The sequence below is a fragment of the Rosa rugosa genome, chromosome 1, assembly GCF_958449725.1.
Source record: "Rosa rugosa chromosome 1, drRosRugo1.1, whole genome shotgun sequence".
In the NCBI taxonomy this organism is placed as follows: Eukaryota; Viridiplantae; Streptophyta; class Magnoliopsida; order Rosales; family Rosaceae; genus Rosa; species Rosa rugosa.
In genome coordinates this window covers 38260932-38280352 of record NC_084820.1, presented here as the reverse complement: position 1 = coordinate 38280352, position 19421 = coordinate 38260932, and the positions used below count along the sequence as shown (strand labels likewise).

Below are 19421 nucleotides of genomic sequence, written 5' to 3'. Positions count from 1 at the left end.
TCAGGTTATGGCTTATACGTTCGGGTTAAGTAAGTTAGAGATCCTTCCTCTAACCTATACTTGGGGGACTATCATGGTCACGCCATAGTCTCGCTAGTATTGTCAATATATACTACGATGCCGGAACTCTTTGCTCAACCTCACCGGTATCGTCGAACATAACTCAAGTCCTAAACTTCGACTGTACTAACTACGTGACTTGGGGGACTCGGCGAGTAACAACACTCCCGATCCTAACACATATGTATCACGTGCATACAACATTACATATCATTATGTGTCATCGTGTTCATCACACATTTTTGCATCCTATGCACTTTGTATGCTATCATAATCACATACATTTTCGACTTATACGTCGTATGTCAAACATTACATAGTACGTGCATACACACAATGTGTAACATACATCTCATATAAACATTCAGGCACCTCGATGCATTTGACTCAAATGTCACTTCGATTGCCCTAGCGCAATCAATATGCTTTGTGTGCACTCATCTTATTTGCAGGTACTAGCTTGATGAGGGCCCCGGGGCACCAACATACCCGTAGAGTCCCTTCTTACTTACGGAGTTGGGGGACTAGTATGGGTATAGCGTTCAACAAGGTCATCACTCATACTTGGCGGCATCATACTTAAACTCCCCAACCAAGAAGCGCCTCTTACTCAGGGACTTGGGGGACTTGTTGATATCACTTATATTACATACCGCCAAGCATAAGCAACGACCTCATAGGTGGGCCCCGCGACATGGTTAGTCCCGCCTACGACATGCATCCGGTAGTCCGACACCCGAGCTACCTCGCTATGGTGGAGGTCGACCGGTACCTCGTAGGGAGGCCACCCTCCCATGCTCTCCAAGAGGCCTTCAAGAGAAGTAAATATATGTATTCTGTCCCACATCGGAAATGTAAACTAGATGGGGACTTCCTTTAGCTATAAGAGGAAGTCCTCCCCTTCTTAGAAGGGATGGATCCATGATCCCTATACTTGATCCCTATACTTGTATCACTACAAAGGTCACTTGACCTCACTCATAGTAGAATCTCTAAGTGGACGTAGCCTTGCCTCAAGAGCAAGGTGAACCACTATACATGCGGTGTTATCTCTCTCTCTCTCTCCCCATCATGATCCACACACACTTCCCGTTCCGTATTCTTCAGTAGAAACAGCTACCAAGAAATCGATTTCCAAGAAATTTGGATTAGACCGAAACAATGATGTTTGAATGGTCAAAATAGATGCTCACGAACGCTCTTAGTTCGTAGCTTACGAACGCTCTTAGTTCGTTAATTGCGTGAATCCCCACGATTCCGCTTTTCAATGATCGAACCCACGTTATAAGAAATGTGGGATGTAGAAGAAGGGAGGTTTTCAAGTCCCCGAAGAAAAGAAGGAGAAATTAAAGTACGAAAAACGGGAACTTTAATTATAAATACTTACTTGTTTGTTTGGAGCTTGAACACTTGATTCTTGAATTTTTGAACTTTCGGAAGCTTGATACTTAGTTGGGATTGCAGATGCTTCTTCAATTCTAATCTAGGATTGCAGGTTATTTACAATCCTCGTCGGGGCTTAATTGTTCGGTGGTGATGGCGGTAGTAGGTTTGAGTTACTACCGAAGGTTGCAGGGATGCAGGCCGAAAACTGCTTCAATCCAGAGTTAGGATTGCAGTAGCAGTTCAATCCTAAGTTAGGATTGCAAACGGTTTGCAATCCTGGTCGTGGCAGATGGCTCGGTGGTGATGCAGCAAAGAATTTTGATTGCTGCCGAGTATTGCAGGGAGTTAGGCAGAAAGCTGCTGCTGCTGGTCCGGTTTGGTGGTCCGAAAAGGCTGCAGATGCAGCTAGGAAGTAAACGCTGCAGGGGCAGCAGAGAACACGAGCAGTAGGGGCAGCGATACAGAGAGCTGCAAGTGCACGAGCGCGTAGCGCGGGGTGCGCGGGGGCAGGCTGCAGCGAAGGCTCGGCTAGCTCGGGCTAGGGGCTGCGGTGGTGAAAGAGGATTTTCGGGTTTTGGTTTTTGGTTTTCTGTTTTGTGGTTAGGGCTCGTGCTGATAACGTGTTTAAAGAGATTCGAGAGAGAATTGTAGAGAGAATTGTCTTCTCATTATTGAGAATAGGAGCCCTATATATAGGGATTACAAAGTATTAGTTCTAATTTTACAAGGAATACCAATCCGTGTAGGATTGGGAAATCTAGAACCTTTTCTCCTATTGCTACTTCTAGTTTGATTATAAGGCACACTAAATCGATATTCCTTCAACACAAGAGCTAAAAACTGATGTAGTAAGCCAATAATATCAAACCGAGGAAAAACGTACAAACACAGACCTGCGAAGACATTAAGGAATAATATAAGGGTCAAATTTGTTAACTACATCTTTGTCCATGTGAACAGTACCGGAAATAGGCTTTTAGAATGCACTGCAGCAGCTACTTTTACAACCTGGGGACCTATTTTTACTTGAATACATCTCTGGATAACTTTTCTCCAGCAAATGTTGTAACTGATCTTGTTTCAAACCTGTAAGACCAAACCAAGCACATAATAGTTAACTTGATCAATACACCAATTGGAATACCATCAATCACATGCAGAAACGTATGTGTCAAATATGATGGCTTGCTTCCATTACAGTAATGGATAACTACAAAGTCACGAAGCTCTGCAGCAAAAATTAACGGATTTATTGGTACTGACAGAATTCAAAGATGTAGCTAAAATTTGACTCCATGCATGCTATAGAAATTACCCGCGAGGATGAGTTTGCTCGAAATCGACAATGATGCACTGATGTCGACTTGAATAACAGTGGAGGGGATAGAGTTATGGAGAGCTTCCAAAAAAAAATGAAGGAGTCATGGAGATTTGTTTGCGATTGGAAATCTCTTCTTCCTTTTTCTTCTACCCAGATCACTCTGCTCTCTTGGCTCTCTCTCTCTCTCTCTCTCTGTTGATAAAAACAACCAAAATAGAACTAACAAAGCTGTGCGAGGTCGAAGCGGTGCGAGGTCGACAAAAGTAGAGGTGACGGTAAGACGGTAAATGTCGTGACAGGTGGCAGAGGCAACAACGGAAACATACTGTTCATAAGGGAAGGTACCGTTCATAAGGGGTTGCATCTTTAGAAGAGAGAATATGGCTCTTAGATTAAGGATTTAACTGCTAATATGGCATTGAGCAGTCGTCATGTTATTGAAGCTGAAGCTTGGGGATCACTCCTTGCACTCGAAATGGTGCGTTCAGTAGTTACAAATTCTACCGAGCCCAGTTTAATTGGTGAGCTTGAAATTAATCGCATCTAGCGTACGTGTGATGAATATGGTTGCTGATGTAATGTTGACACTAAAATTTCAATAAAGTACATGGAGCAATCTCCTCCACAAGTCACTGAGACCGGACAGCAGTAAAAAGAAGTCTTGTAGACCGACAAAACAGAATCCAAAAGACTCTATTTTGTTGACAATGAAGCTCTTACAGGGGAATTTTTCAAGCATTTTCTGAAAAAATGGAAGGATCGTTTTATATAAATTGAGTAATCACTACAACTTGAAAGTAAGGAGAATGAATGCTACACTCTACCTTATACTACTTTAACGTAAGAATCATCTTTGTATAGCTTAGTTTATAATTTACACTTCCCCAAATCAAAGGGTCATGTGATGTTTACAACTTTCTGTCACTTACAGAGCATGACCAAATCTTCAAGTCTTTGGATGGACATGCATACATTACACATTTGTGTTCATTGTACATTTACCAACTATGTAAACATAAATTTAAATGGGAAAAAAAAAAAAAAAAAAAAAGGTTATCACCTTCTTCCCTCTCCCCCGGCCCCAAGGCCAAATACTTTTGTTTATTGTATCACCCTACGACATATCACCTCCTAAATCAGCATACGAAATAACTACTTCATCATTCACAATTTTCAGAGCCAACAATAGGCCAGACCTGCCTTTATTGAACGAATGTGTATACTCTTTTGTCCTTTATTACCTCCCACTCATTCCTTATTTCAAAGAAACAAACGACCCATCATGAAGAGGAAAATGATGAGGAATTATTTGAGGATTACTGCTCGATCTATCTTGGCCATTTTGATCAAAGGATATGAAGGAATTAGCATTATTACAATACTGAACAAGTGCCTCATTGTGCCCACTTTGTCCCTTCATCAATTTGGCAGAGTTATTATTAATCAAGTCCTTCATACCTGAGTTCCCACATTGTCTAGGTTGTGTTTGGTAGAACACCTTGGACACCACAAGCTCTCCGTCTTTCTCTTCTTCATTATTGCCAAGGTGGTACTGGTGCATTACCCAGTTGGTTTTCTCAGGCTTTCTTTGCTTCCCATAGTTTGTGTAGAGCACAAGTATCTTTTTGTACCCTTTCACTTTGCCACCAACAAATACTGGTCTGGTCTTGCCTGTCTTGTGCCACCGCGTCTCGCCCCCCTCGCCGCTGCTATCCCTATCAGTGTGCACCTTTCTCCTTTTCCTAGATCCTGTTGTGTAAGCCTTGGAAGGTCGATGGAAGAAGTGGCGTACCAGCCCATCTTTGCTAACTCCTGCATGTTCATTTATAATACCAATATTGTGACAAAGTACGTATATAAGATCATTCCATTCATATATATCATGTATATGACATGAAAAATCAATGAAACCCGGCCATTGAGGATGTACCTGGCAACTTATGTGGATGAGTGTAGCAAATTCCATTCTCCCCTTCAATTGTAGGGATGAACTGATCTATCAGAGGATGATGGTGGAGCTTATTGCCTGCAGCAATATCAGTACTACTCCAGACCTTCCCCTCCAAATGTTGAAGCACCTCTTGATCCGTAGGATCAAACTTCACTCCGGCTGGCAGCCCGGGCAAGTTTTGAATTCCGGCCTGCAGTTAATTAATATATAACACGTACTTTGATTTACATAATTACTACGTATATACGTACACATCAAAAAAATCTGAAAAAATAAATAAAAGGGAATTGAACCTGTTGTTGGTATTTGATCTGATAACCACATGAAGGACATGTTCTGGTGGTTAGGCCATCTTTGGCAATGATTGTTTGGTCTTCCTGACCAAGATCATTGCAGTGAGTCATTTCCCTTGTTTGTTTACACAGTTATATGCCCACTACTCCAAATTAGAATAATCTAAGAAGGAAAGGAATAGGGTTGCGGTTAGACTTGGAATTAATAGAAGGGAAAAAAGGGAAAGAAAAGCAGACTTGTTTCTTGTGTAGCCTGTCCCCTATAGGCAGCTAGCAGCTGCTAAATTATTCTGCCTCAAGGTTTGGGGAGGAATCAAATTCCTATTCACTTTTACTCCTCTGCATGCATACTTGATTTAGTTGAATATTCCTCCATAGCTGCTGCTTGCTCCTATATTAGTGAGATCTAGAGAGAGATCAGAGAGAGAGAGAGCTGAAAATAAATAATGAACGAAGAAAGAAGCATTTCTAAAAATTAGTACAGTGAGTTTGAAGAAAGGAAGGAGAAACAATATAGGGTTTGCTTGCATCCAAAGTTTGGTTGTTCTAGTGTATGTATAATATGAAAACTTGTAGGAGGATAAATGTACTTCTCTGGGTCCTTATTTACACTGTGTAAAGGCAAAGGGAGCTTTGATTTGTTAAAATCTTAAATCTGGGATATATACGTATATAAAAGAAACAACAAAGATGGGTATGAAGTTGAGTGGAAATGGGGCAACCTAATGTCTGATAGAGAGAAAGAGAAAGAGAAAGTTCAGCTCCTATGTCAACCTAGAGTGAAAATGAAGGCTAAAGTTAAGCAAAGAAAGCCCAAACAATATCAAGCATCCAAACAAATAAGGCCACAATTAAATACAAATTTCATGTATACTTCTCATGAAGTTCAAGAAAATCTCTCTTTAGTTAAAGGATCACAGTCTCATGTCTCATGTCTCAGTCCCGATCTTCTTAGAGCAATGTTTGTTTTTTTTTATTTTTGAAGATTTAGAGCAATGTTTGTTGCCACACAGACAAAAATGCAAATAAAAATGCAAAATTATAGAAATTAAGGAGACAGACATTTACACCGACTTTATTAATTTTCTTTTCATGTTTTTTTATTGCACGGAAGATGACAAATAATTGTATTTGTTTAAAATATAATTTTAAAAATAAAAAAATGGATTAAATTCAGTTTACCCCCTGAAGTTTGGAGGTAATTTCATGTTAGTCCCTGTCCTTTCAATTTAATCAGTTTACCCCCCAAGCTTGTCAATTCTCCTCAACCGTGTCCATTCCATCCAATTTGGATGTTAAGTCTGACTTTTGAGGGCTAAAATGGTCATTTCAAGACAAAAAAAAAAAAAAAAAATATTTTTTCTTTTTTTTATATATATTTTTTTCTTCTGTTTTTCTTTTTTTTATTTTTACTTTTTCTGTTTTTTAATTTTTTTCTTCTGTTTTTTCATTTTTTATTTTTTTTATTTTGTCTTCAACCTATACACCACAAGTTATAATAGGTTTATAAGAACAAAAAGATACCCTAGGTGGTTGAAAGCTGCTCGCTGATCTACGATATTTGTAATATATCTCCGATAAAGTGAAGAATTTTAGGAGATATCCCCAATAAAGTGAAGAAATATCTGTAAAAAATGATTTTACATTTTATCTATAAATATCTGTAAAAAATGATTTTACACAGATATTTCTTCACGATTTTACACTTTATTTGTAAATATCTGTAAAAAATAATTTTACACAGACATTTCTTCACTTTATTGGGGATATATCCTAAAATTCTTCTCTTTATCGGAGATATATCATAAATATCGTAGATCAGCGAGAGACTTTCAACCACCTAGAGTATCTTTTTGTTTTTATAAACCTATTATAACTTGTTGTGTATAGGTTGAAGACAAAATTTATATAAAAAAAAAAAAAATTTAATGAAAAAAAAAAAACAGAAAAAAAAATTAAAAAATAAAAACGAAAAAAAGAAAAAAAAATTCCTTTTTTTTTATAGTTTTTTTTTTGTCTTGAAATGACAATTTTAGCCCTCAAAAGTCAGACTTAACGGTCCAAATTGGACGGAATAGTAGAAATTGGACACGGCTGATTGAAATTGGAAAGCTTGGGGGGTAAACTGATTAAATTGAAAGGACATGGACTAACATGAAATTACCCCCCAAACCTTAGAGGGGTAAACTGAATTTAATCCTAAAAAAATATATATAATTTCATTACTTAATTCATGGCCAGAAAAGCACATACGTCAAATGTTGTCTTATGCTAAAATTATATTTGGCACAAGCGCCAAACAAATTTACAGGTAACCCTCATTGCAAACAAAATGAGCTCACATATTCAAGTCTGAAAACAAAAGGACTCGACCTTCACAACATAACTCCTATAAATAGTAAACCAGTCGCCTAGAGATCTCAATTGGTGTACAACTAGAGATACTACGAATTAAGCAAACAAAAACCAAAGTTCATTTGAAAGGCAAAACTAGATAAAAAATCATGAATAAAAAAACTTTCTTTTCCCTTAGAATTAGGGCTAACCCAAAAAGATCAAAGACTTGACCCAAGGCATAAACTAGGTCCAACTGCTCAGGCCTGAACAGAATCAGAGTGACGAGTAGCTCCAAAGCGGCACCACCAAGCAACTTCCCCGCCACCATTGGCAACATCAAAGCTGTCGACGCCGACAATCCCGCCTAGTAGCCACACCATCAGTGTCCACCGTCGTCGATCTATCCAAGCAAGCAACACTAGCTATCCATCATCAAACTGAGATTCAGGAGCAATCGGCCACCCAAACATGCAATCCAACCGCGCCCGTACTCCCGCCACCAACAACGGATTCCGCCGCCCGCTTCGCCTTCTACTACCCCGCAAGCACAGTCGTCCTCCTCAACCCAACGAACCAAAACAAATCAGACCGCGTCCATGGAGACTTATCCCACCCAAGCCTCAAAATCTCGTCGAGTTACCCTGCCTAAGAAAAGTTATTTAAGGAGCGCTGCCTAGATGCCCGTCCGATGACGACATTCTAAGGACGAGCTGCTAGACGAGCTAGGAAGCTTTGAAGGTTGAAACACACGTGCGGCGCGTAGGGAGGCTAGGGTTTTTTTTATCTCAAAATGATCGTCTGATTAATTAGATGAAAAATAATTGTATAATTAAAGTTAAAGATGCAAAGTAAAAGAAGCTAAAGACAATAAACAAGCAAGTGTGAATGAAAGTAGTGTGCAATCGCTAAACTTTCATTACACAATTAATACTTGAGAAAAACACACATTCGATCTTTCTATCTCTCTATGGATCGTTCTTGATATCTCTCTGGATTGCTCTCTATCACACTCGATCTCTCTATCTCCCTCCGGATCGTTCTTCTCTATCTGTAGATTTGGGTCAGTAGACGTCTGGAAGTCATGGAACTTCTGGAAGGGTCAGTGGAGGCCTAAAAAAGGAGCAAGTACACGGGTGGGTTATTGACGGGTTTCTAGAATTTACTACGTGGCGTTATTCAAACGGGTGACTGCATGGGCAAAATCGTCAGGATACAATTAACCTGAAATTGTGAGAAAAAGCCAAGGGCAGAACCGGAATTTTACTGTTAAATGAACAGTATAACAGTGGATCCAGCTTTAGATGTATGTATAATGTTCTATGTTTGTAGTTAGAACCAACTATTTTACATTAACTCCTCTAACGTGTCTTCAATTGATTCTGTCATGTCTGCTGCATCTCTCTCATTTGGAACTCAGAAATAATCATATTAAGATGAAAGTAGAGTGGAAGATTCAATGCATATGCAAATTGCTGATTTGAAATCTCATATTGATATGCAAGAATGAATGCGGTGAAAGCTTATGAAAGACGGACAGAAGGACAACCATATTTAAACCAGCCTAGCATAAACACAGATAATGTATGTTTTTGAGAGAAGTTGAACCTCTATATTTCTTTTTAGCTAGCTAGAGCTAATCATCGAAGTAGAGTGATGCAACAACTCTCCACCTTTCCCTTCCTACAATGATCACTATGACAACCAACTACTGCACCACCAAAAGCTGGATACTATCTCATCTGCAGATTCTCAATATCCCATTTAACTTCTTTCACCAAAAGCTGGATATTATCTCACTGATTATATCGAACTTGTGACTTCCGTTTGGACTCTGTGAATTCCTCGAAGTATTTGATTTTTAATCTTCACCATGCTTTATTTATTTTATGATTCATTTCCGTAACTACATGAATGATCTTGGTTTTCTTTTTGTTCATGTCATACAAATGTCTGCAAAGCATAAGAACTATCTACATTGCTGGAAGAAAAAGACTCCTGGAAGCACTCCATTTCCTGAAGCCTTTTGGTTGTGCTTTTTGTTTATGAATTGTCCAACTGCCACATGGTTGCTAGGACTACTTTAATACTTGGATGCAGGCATTGAAATATATCTATCTAAGCACCGACATTTCCTTACTTAATGAAAACTCTTCCACAATAGCAAACTAATGCATTTGGGAGACAAATCTAAATCCCATTAAAAAACTAAAAAGAAGGAAAAGTGAAGTTGCAAATCGCAATGTATCAAAAGGAGAATGAATATTATTATCCAAAGAAAGGAGAATGAATAAAGCTCTACTTTGCCCAGAACAGGCCATGTTTCCTGTAGTCAATTCCCGTATAAGAGCAAGAATCAAAGCATGCTTCTTTTAACCACTATATGTATAAACCCAACGAAACACAAAATTCCCAAAACCCCTAATTTTCTCAACTAATCGAACCCAGAAATTGTGACACACAAAATGCAGATCCAACTTCAACAAAGCATAAAATGACGGCCCATTTTAGCTACATGCAAATTTGCAACGCCACCACTGCACCAACCCACAGCCACCTTGGCTTGGGACCTGCACCACCACCAACTCCACGAATCCACAGCCATTTTGCAGGGAAAAGACTCCACCTCAAATTAATGTCTTACTTCTCTCTGTTTCCTATTCACTTATGATACATCAACGACCAATTACTAATAGGCTTCTATCTCGATTTGGGATAGGCTCACGTTTGTGGCTGGATGGTTTCCAAGACATACACGTGCCACATACACATAGTCAAAAACCTGAGCCAGAGTCAGGCTGCCAAAAAAGATAGAAGGAAATGGAAGACATCTGGTATAAAGAAAAGGTCCAAAATGAGGAGCATATATTTTCTTAATAGTCAAATGTATATGCTCATTAAGTGGTTGGCCTTTTCCTTACATGATAATGCCAGAATATAACATCATCATAATTCACTTGGGTTGTGCATACTTCAAAACTATTTCACTACTAAAAAAGGGTTTAAGGAAAATGAAATAAACCACTGCAAGTGGCCTAGTGGTTCTTGCCCAGTTGGGTGTGCTCCCCAACCTAGGTTCGAACCCCGAAGCTGTCAAAGTGGCGAGGCACTGTGCTGCAATGCACAGTTGGAGCATTTCACATGCGCCGAAGGGGTTTATCTTGGGCCTAGGAAGCCTTTGGGTTCCCCTTGACAAAGTCAAAAAAAAGGAAAATGAAATAACAGTTATCAAGCAAACAGCTCTAGCTCGAAAGGCGACTTATAAAAATTTATTCGATTATAATACATAAAAATCAGGCCACTCCCCTACATGAAGCATGAACTTGGCAACATCCTGAGGTCCTGGACTCAGTTTTCCTTCTTCCACTTGCATATTTATCCTTCTTCCACTTATTACCAGAAATCTAGGAGCCATACTACAATGTGATGATAACGATTGACTCTTTCCAGGTTCTCTTCCCTCTTTGCGATTTGGGGGTAACGCGATGCCCATATAGGCAGATCAATTTAATCTAATCTGAGTTTACTACCCGAACAAATTAAATGGTAACAGCATCTTGATGATGATGATGATGATGATAATAATAGATAATAAACTGTCTTTGAGTTTGGAGATTCAGATTATAAAAAAAAAACAATGCAAATCATCATGATCGAGGAATATATAAGTATTCACAGCGATAATAAGAAATTATCATTTGAAATTCAACCCCATCCCATATTTTTGCAAGATAAAAATCAGAGAAAAAATTTGATAATACACATAGACTCAACAAATCAGAGTAATTGAAACATGAACAAATCAAAATCAACAATCCAAAACAAAGCCAGAGATGAATTCGTTTGTTCAAAACTGATAATATAGGACCACAAAGAACGAATCCTAAAGAAATTGTACTGGGTATGTTGATCCTATCCTATAGGTGAATTCGTTTTGAGCAAGAGAGAGAGAGAGGAAAAGAACGAACCGAACTGTCCACGGAAGAATCGGCAAAATCAGAAACCCCACAACAAAACTCATTCTCATTAAATCGCACCCCTTAATCGAATACCAAAAGCCCGTACCCAAAAAAATCGACCGTAAAATTTCAATAAAGAAGTTACCTTTTATCAATTGAACCGAACTCTCTCCCTCTCTCTGTTTTCTCTCTTCTGACTGATAGCGAAGATCAAATCGATAAAAACCAGCAGTCCCCTCAGTCTTTGTCAAGAAAAATAGGAGAGGACGACAAACTGTAATTCAAACTGTAATTCAGCAAAGTAGCAAGAGCAAACACGCCGATTCAGCACCTGGCGGGGTGGTAGATGTAAAGAACAATTAATGCCAAAACCGTCATTTCACTGTTAAATGAACAGTATGAACAGTCCACGGGCTTTGGATGTATGTATAATATAAACTAGCAACGATGCCCGCGCGATGCTGAGGGTATATTGTTAATGCATTATAAGACAACGGTTAGAAACATATCAGCATTATATAGCTAAAGAGTTCTTTTATACATTCCAAAATCTGGTATGTTGACCAGATGTGTATTTACAATTTTGCAATTAGGAGAACCTAACCAACTTTAGGTAAGAATGGTTAGATTTGGCCTTCGCATTTCTAAAATGGATTCAAAGCCATAAGATGATACGTGTTTCTGTGAAAAGCGGTTGGCCAAACTAACTACTTCATATTAACTTGCATCCTTGGCGACGAGAAACAGCTTGTTTGGCAGCTTATTTGAGAAGCTATTGCTTGATATCAGAAATAATGATCAGTATGAAAGTTGATTAAAAGTGCAAATGCATATGTAAATAGCTTAATTGAAATGTGAGGTTCACATATAAGCATGAATGTAGTTTAAGGTTTTATGACCTGAAAAGATATTATGGAAAACATATGGAAGTAGTAAAGGTATCATTAGAATGTTTTAGTTGGTTATTTTGCTTGGTCGTATATATTGTCGTGTTGACATCTTAATAGCTCTTCTGTTTCTGTCAGTGCATTTTGTTCAGTGTCAAATGCTACTGAAATCATGTGTTGGGCTTTGTAGACCATTGCAAGCCTGGCCATGGAATGTGAAGTTCAACGGAAACAGTGTTGGAGAGGAAATATCTCACATTGGAAAAGTGACAAATAAAATATAACTTATAAGTGGGTGGATCACACCCAATTGTACCGAGTCCTTTTATAATTAAAACCCAACACCTAATGGGTGGTTAAATTTGGACAATATCGGTACAATGGTGGACCACGGGCTACTCTTGTCGTTGTTTAACATGGTATGAGAGCGGGTATCTCTCCAATTGTCATGGGCCCGAATTTGGGTTCCTTATTGTTTGGCTCCAGTTTTGCTGCTGCTGGTCAATAGTATCTTTTCTGCGCGGGCGTGCCAGCACCGTTCAGGTGCGGTCGTCGGGGGTGTCCCTTGACCTGACTTCTTTTGTGCGATTGTGGACGAGGAGAGCACCAACCTCGTCGCGGGATTCTTTGTGCCTCATAGTGAGGACTTTTGCTTAGCTTCTTCGAAATCACACAATCGATACTCGACGTTGTAGATCGAGCATAGCGAAAATCACTGGGAAGTGGGGAGAACTTGCTAAAGCGTGAGGTTTGCGAGGGTGTTAACCTTGCTTGGCTGGTTCCGTAACCGTTGTGGTCGCGGTACTACAGTCGGCTCCCGAGGAGACTAGGACCGAAGCACTTTGACAAAGGGTTTGGTGGCACTGACAGTCGGCTCCTGAGAAGACTATTAGGACTGGAGTGTGATCACCGGTAAGAGAAAGAGATGGGTTCTCCAGAGAGACTTGAGTAATCGTAGAGATTAGTTGATGAATTGTGTGTTTTTGTTACTTGTTGTAGCCTCTAAATATAGGCTACCAAGCCATAGTGGTTGGTCTTAAACAAATCATGATGGGTTTTCCATTTAAGCACTAATGGAATCATGATAAGTTTTCCTATTAAGCACTAATGGAATCATGGAGCACTTAATGGAATTATGGAGCACTAAATGGAATTATGGTGGGTTAGGCACTTAAGCACTAATGGAATTGAAAATGATGAGTTTTTGGGTGGTTTTGAGTCACTTTCTGCTCCTTTATTCCTTCAATTATATCTCCACCAAGAATTTAGAATGGGCCTTCGACTTCTTCATATCAAATGATCCACCATGAGTGTAGATCATTATGGTAAAAGTTTAGAGCTTACTTCCATGTGGTTGGGCCGGAAACACTGCTAGACTCCTTACAGATCCGGTTTTCCAGTTTTGTCTTTCAGAAAATTGGACTGATTGTTTGAAGGTTTTCCACTCCAAACTAGCTCTTGCACTATTCATAAGAAATTATCCTTGGGATGTCTAGAATGAATCTGGAAAGTTTTAGCACATTTGGATTTCGTTTGGTTAGTCTGCCGCCCCTCCTTCCTTGTTTAGCTCGGTTTCTCCTAGCCGAAGTAGGAAAATGTGCTAAAGTTGACTTTTCATTTCCATGCTTCCATCATTTCCTTTTCTTGCAGCTCGCATAATCTTCCATAACTCTGCAGGTAGGCTTTATTTAGCCTCTAAATAATATATTTCGAACTTGTCGACAATATATAGCTTGAGCCACTGACATTGGCTCAATTTCTCCAAGACACGCCTTGTCAGGCCAAAATGCTTATTTTGGGTTCAAACACTTATATTTCCATCGGAAAATTCCGATTGGATTGTTACCAAGTGTCCGATGTGGGCCTTGGATTGTTATATTGGCCAAGTCTCATATTGTGTCCCAATTTCCAATGTGGGAATTGAATTGTTAATTAATTTCACGTGCAGACCTAGAGTTTGGTTGCACGTGAGGGGGCGTGTTGGAGAGGAAATATCCCACATTGGAAAAGTGACAAATAAAAGATGCTAACAAACACTCCTCTGCAACACTGATAGCAGAAACGTGATCTGCAGAAGCACCTCCACCAGGATTGGCCCCAGCACCTGAGAATTAACCAAGGGCAAGCTATAATGACGCAGGTTCTTCGACCAAAGTATTATGATGATAAAGCAGTAGTCTACAAAAGTTGACTGGTATCCACCAGTCAGCATCCTAAAAGCTTAAATAGTATACTGTTAGAAAGCAATGGAAGAGTTTATGAAACTTGGAACCAAACTCATCAAAACCATACCTGCAACTGTTGCATCCAACATTTTATGTGAGTTTATATGTTTTGACCTCCTATAGTTCTCTGACCTCAAACTGTTGCATCCAACATTTAGCATGAGAATAACCCTGAGATATTACTGTAACATAATAACCACACAATACAGAAATGCGTGCAGGTGGAAAGATTGTTGAAGGTCCATTGTAGAACATAAAATTAAATAGTATCTGTAAGACCCCAGGAATTTATTATTGATTTCTTGGAATCTCTGGAAATTAATAAAGTGTTCGTTGGTACTATTTCGTGGTTCAAGGGTAGAGCGGAAATTAGGCAAGTGATTCAATTTTGTAACTCAGTTTTGAGTATTGGCCAGGGTTGTACTTTTCATTAGGCAAGTGATTCAATTTTGTAATTGCTATGTGTTTGACTAAGTAATCTACGGTTTGAGATGTATGGTTTAGTCATGTTAATTTCGTGTTGAGTATATTTTGGTCTTGAGGTTTAAATCTGAAAACTTGTGTTCTTTGCTTTATGATTGAATTAATTTCTAATCTCAGTGGACAGGTAAAGTTTTCATAGATGCTTTTATGTTTAAACTTCGATACTGTGGTAGTTGTTAAATCCAGATGTTGTGGAGATATTGTGGTAGCTGTTAAATCCAATTGACTGCATAAGTTTGACTTTGGTGTGTTTTTGGAGGTACGATTAATATTCTTGATTTTTTATTCTTCTTTTTTCATATGTGATGGCAAGTTATGGAATACTTCCCCAGATGAGCAAAACCGCCTCAAAGCTCAAGTCTTTAACGACTCAAGTCCTCCATTTTCAAAAAGCAAGCTTTTTATTTATTGCAACATTTGCAGATTGTGAAGAAGAAGAACCACAAAACCCAAAGAGACCCAAGTAGATGGTACATTTTCATGCACCATATATGTACCATGTTTTGGAGCAATATAAATGTGTAACAGCTTTTGATGTCCCAAGTAGATGGGCATGCACTAGAATGCTTTTCTAGTTTAAATGTTGGCTTGGATGACCCTTTTGCTTTTGAAGTTTCAAGTATTGGTTAGATTACTCATTTGATGGTTTGCAATGTTTACATTTGATGAACTACTGTTCATTTGGTAAATAGACCAATTTAATGCACAATGTAATTCAGGAATGAATGTTCAAATGATCTGACAACATAATAGATATAATGACGATTCAACGTTGTCTGAATGGCCAAAAATGGAACAGCCACACACTGCAATCATTCATATCACACATCGGTTTATAACAAATCAGTGTCTTCTAATTTATACTGACACAATAGAAGCAATTGCACTCAGTTGTCCCAAAACTAAATCATACAACAGATATAGTCCAAGAACTAAAGTTTGAAGATCAATCAGACAACACACAGATTAAAAGTATGTTGTCTGACAAGCTTAACATACAACAGCTTGAAAACAAGCAGTGTTGTCTGAAGGCAGCGCCTCAACTGCTGCGCAACCGCACCTGGCATCTGCCGAGCTATCACACAACACTTATAACACATACCTATCGCCTATGTGTTTCTCAGACAACTGTGTTCCACCGTTGTCTGAATTTTCAACAAACAACGGCTCGGTCTACAACGGTGGCACTCCAAATCAGACAACAGTTTTCTCCTGTAGTCTGATAAGGTTTTTGGCATAGTATTCCTCCCCAACCTACCACTTAGGAGTGTGGCTACTTTGTGGTGCGATATATGAGAGATATAGTTAAGGATAAGGATCTATCATTTGTTAACAAGGTACAAGATATAAGATATATACTTGTTTTCATAAAGTTGGTATTCTATATATGTTTAAATGAGCTGCATGGTAATGTTGACATAGTTTATATGAATTATTTTTTAATTTTCGATTGAATAACAATAATTGCTTCTATGGTTTCTAATCATCATAAATTATGAATTATAATAGTTCTTTAGTAAGTGAAAATTTAAAGAAGTAATCAACAACGATTTACTAAAATATAATATACACGAGCAAGATTATGCCAAAATAATGTTATTTCATAACTAGTTCGTTGAAATAACCATGACAAAAAAAAAAAAGATAAAGATCCCATGTATCCAACCCTACCACTCTAGCAATGTCAATGACTATCTCAACATCAACCTTGCATAACTCAGAATTCACACTATTGTGAAAATGATAGCTAAGAAGTATCATAATTGATGTAAATATGGTCAATAAGTCTTATTTGTATAATTGAGTGCTCAAAGCGATAACTGTACATAATAGCATGGAAGAAATCAATGAATGTCAGCTTGTATTAAGAGGCAATTATAAATATGAAAAGAATGTCATGAAATTTTATGTAATAATATTTGATGCATGAAAAGAATCAAGTAGTTTTTCTATCGTTATGTTCGTGGAAGCATATGGCAAACTAGAATCTCAAATTCAGATCAGTAATTGTTAATGAAAAAACTATACATGATCATTAAAATGATATAAATTACATGCATGTTGAGGAAAAGATCGATTTCAAGATTAATGTTTGGCATGAAACAACATAATCAATAAATGTAAATTGAAAATGAATTAATTAAGAATTATTAATACGTTGTTGTTCTTTCTCTAACTACGAGAAAGAGGGAAGCCAATTCCATGGCGCCTAGTAGGAAACAAAACAAATAAGATACTGCAAACAACACCAACTCCAACCGGCACCGCAAACAAAAGTTGTTTCCCCTCCTCTGATGGCTTGGGATAAAAGCAATTGACAATATTCTGATCAAACGATGCCACCGCCCCAAACACCAACACGGACATAAAAGCATGGAAGAAATCAATGAATGTCAGCTTGTATTTTGCTGCCTCCTCTGCCCCAATCGTGTGAGACCCATCAAGCACAAACAATCCTTTGAAAGTGGCCAACCCATATCGAACTTTTCCTCGCCCGTCGCGGAAGCTATCGGTGAAGCACAAAAGAAAAGAGGAGACAGAGCAAAATATTAGAAGGGATAATGTCATCGTATGGTTGGCAACGGTGGGGCACTTGCCTTGTTGTGTAAAAGCTGGAGAGAACATTTGGAATGTGAGAACTGTTCCAGTTGGGAGAAGATTGGCCAAATGGGCTGTGCCTTTGAATGTCTTTCTCATTGCCTTTTCTGCTGGTGTTTTTGATGGTTTTGAAGCTACTATTGACGATGACGGTAATGGTGATGACGCAGATGCTGTTGTCGGTGGTGAATTATTACTACTACTATAATTCTCCAAAAGTGGATGATGTGTTTCTTGGAGTGTAGCCATGGCAGAACTCAAATTAATTTGATAGCTTCTCTATGACGATTAAAATCTTGATCGATTAAGGGTACGTCTATTTCAATAATTCCTACCACTGTTTTATATGATGAATTTTGCAATGCTTTAATAATATGGGAATATTGTTGAGGAAACTGAAAAGAAGAACAAGGTGATAAATTGAAAGGGGGTTTGTTTTTCTGTTAGATGTTTGGAGAGCTAGCCAGCTATAACTATTTGGTTTTGGGGATGCATGGAGGAAGCAAGTGATGAACTATTTTCATAACTCCGGTCTTCTAGTAACTCTTATAAAACTTAATTCTTGTTTAGGGAGTTTCTTTTGACTGGTTGTGCATCATTTAGTTTTTCCAAGCTAACTGCCAAGAGAAAATAAAAAGATAAGCAATTGTATAATTAATGACTTTCTTATTATGGTTCTAAAAAAGATTAACCTAATAATGATTCATTCAAACGCATCTTCACACGTTTTTAAATGATTACCATTTGATGAGTTTTTCATCTCTAGTGAAAAGTTCAATTTGAATTCTACCAAAAAGAATCAATTTGATATGTGTTTTAGGGAAATGATATTTGAGAGAGAATTGCTGTGTTTTCATTGATAATAGGGGCCTCTTTATATAGAGGATTACAATGCATAGAATCAGAGTTGTACAAGGAAAGGTAATCATACATTGAATGGATATCTATGAGATTCTCCGAGATTATCTCTAATTAAAACCCTATTACCACTAGGTCAATTAAGTAACCTAGAGTTTGGGCCAGACACAATCTGGATTTAAGTAAACACTCCCCCTTGTGTCGCCCAAACACGGTGCTTCTCTCGTTGCCTCGTCAAAAACCTTGCCGAGTAACAAAAACCTAGTGGGACAAAAATAACCTTGGTCGAAGGAGAAAAAGGAGCACAGCACACCCTTCACGTTTCGAGATCAACATGTAGACATCTCCCCCTGATGTCTGCGTCTCACCCTGATGACTACAATCATGAGAGTTCAAATAAGTTCCGAAAGTCAATGCTTGCAACATGCTTCTCGAAGGATTTGGGCAATGACTTAGTGAACAAGTCTGCCACATTGTCCTCAAATCGAACCTGGTTCACTTTGATCTTGAGGAACTTCTGTTGTTGCTGATTGTAGAAGAACTTAGGAGATATATGTTTGGTGTTGTCGCCTTTGATGCAGCCTTGCTTCATTTGCTCAATGCAAGAAGCATTATCCTCATAAATGCTAGTAGGCTCATCTGTGGTGGATTTCAAATTACAATTAATTCTAACATGCGTAACTATGGATCTAAGCCATATACATTCACGTACTGTTTAGTGAAGAGCAATAATCTCTGCATGATTCGAAGAAGTAGCGACCAGGGTCTGTTTTGTAGACCTCCAAGATATCGCGGTCTTACCCATGGTGAATACATAACCAGTTTGGGAACGACTTTTGTCTGGGTCAGAGAGGTACCCAGCATCAGCAAAACCTTCCAAAACACTTATGTCGTTTTGGGATGGGGAGAGGGAACGCAGACCATTGTTGGTGGCGTTCCTGACACATGATGGGTCCGAATCCATTGTCTTTTTGTAGGGATAGAACAAGCCCATATCAATCGTACCACTAATGTATCGAAAGATATTTTTAACACTAGTCCAATGGCGTCATGTTGGCGCAGATCT

General features: G+C 38.5%; 2 protein-coding genes and 1 long non-coding RNA gene across 3 annotated transcripts; all 3 read right to left on the bottom strand.

Annotated features, from left to right (window-relative positions):
- Positions 1 to 3494: 3494 nt before the first annotated feature.
- On the bottom strand, positions 3495 to 5770 carry LOC133724834 (NAC domain-containing protein 73-like). Its single transcript, XM_062151712.1, has 4 exons — positions 5249 to 5770; positions 5012 to 5174; positions 4698 to 4908; positions 3495 to 4579 (listed from the first exon to the last, which is right to left on the bottom strand). Exons 2-4 carry the CDS (start codon positions 5120 to 5122, stop codon positions 4023 to 4025), a joined length of 879 nt encoding a protein of 292 aa, XP_062007696.1. The 5' UTR covers positions 5123 to 5174; positions 5249 to 5770; the 3' UTR covers positions 3495 to 4022.
- Positions 5771 to 7462: 1692 nt separating this feature from the next.
- Positions 7463 to 11692, bottom strand: LOC133736754 (uncharacterized). The gene is made up of 2 exons (XR_009859708.1): positions 11450 to 11692; positions 7463 to 10176 (listed from the first exon to the last, which is right to left on the bottom strand). It is a non-coding gene; the product is annotated as an uncharacterized LOC133736754 (long non-coding RNA).
- Positions 11693 to 17071: 5379 nt separating this feature from the next.
- Positions 17072 to 17746, bottom strand: LOC133727396 (protein DMP7-like). Its single transcript, XM_062154987.1, has one exon. It carries the CDS (start codon positions 17744 to 17746, stop codon positions 17072 to 17074), a length of 675 nt encoding a protein of 224 aa, XP_062010971.1.
- Positions 17747 to 19421: the final 1675 nt, after the last annotated feature.

Coding starts and splice junctions, on each gene's coding strand:
- LOC133724834 (XM_062151712.1), bottom strand. CDS start 5,122: ATGACTCACTGCAATGATCTTGGTCAGGAAGACCAAACAATCATTGCC. Junction 4,909..5,011: donor AGATCAAATACCAACAACAG/GTTCAATTCCCT, acceptor AATTAACTGCAG/GCCGGAATTCAAAACTTGCC. Junction 4,580..4,697: donor TCATCCACATAAGTTGCCAG/GTACATCCTCAA, acceptor ATGAACATGCAG/GAGTTAGCAAAGATGGGCTG.
- LOC133727396 (XM_062154987.1), bottom strand. CDS start 17,746: ATGGCTACACTCCAAGAAACACATCATCCACTTTTGGAGAATTATAGT.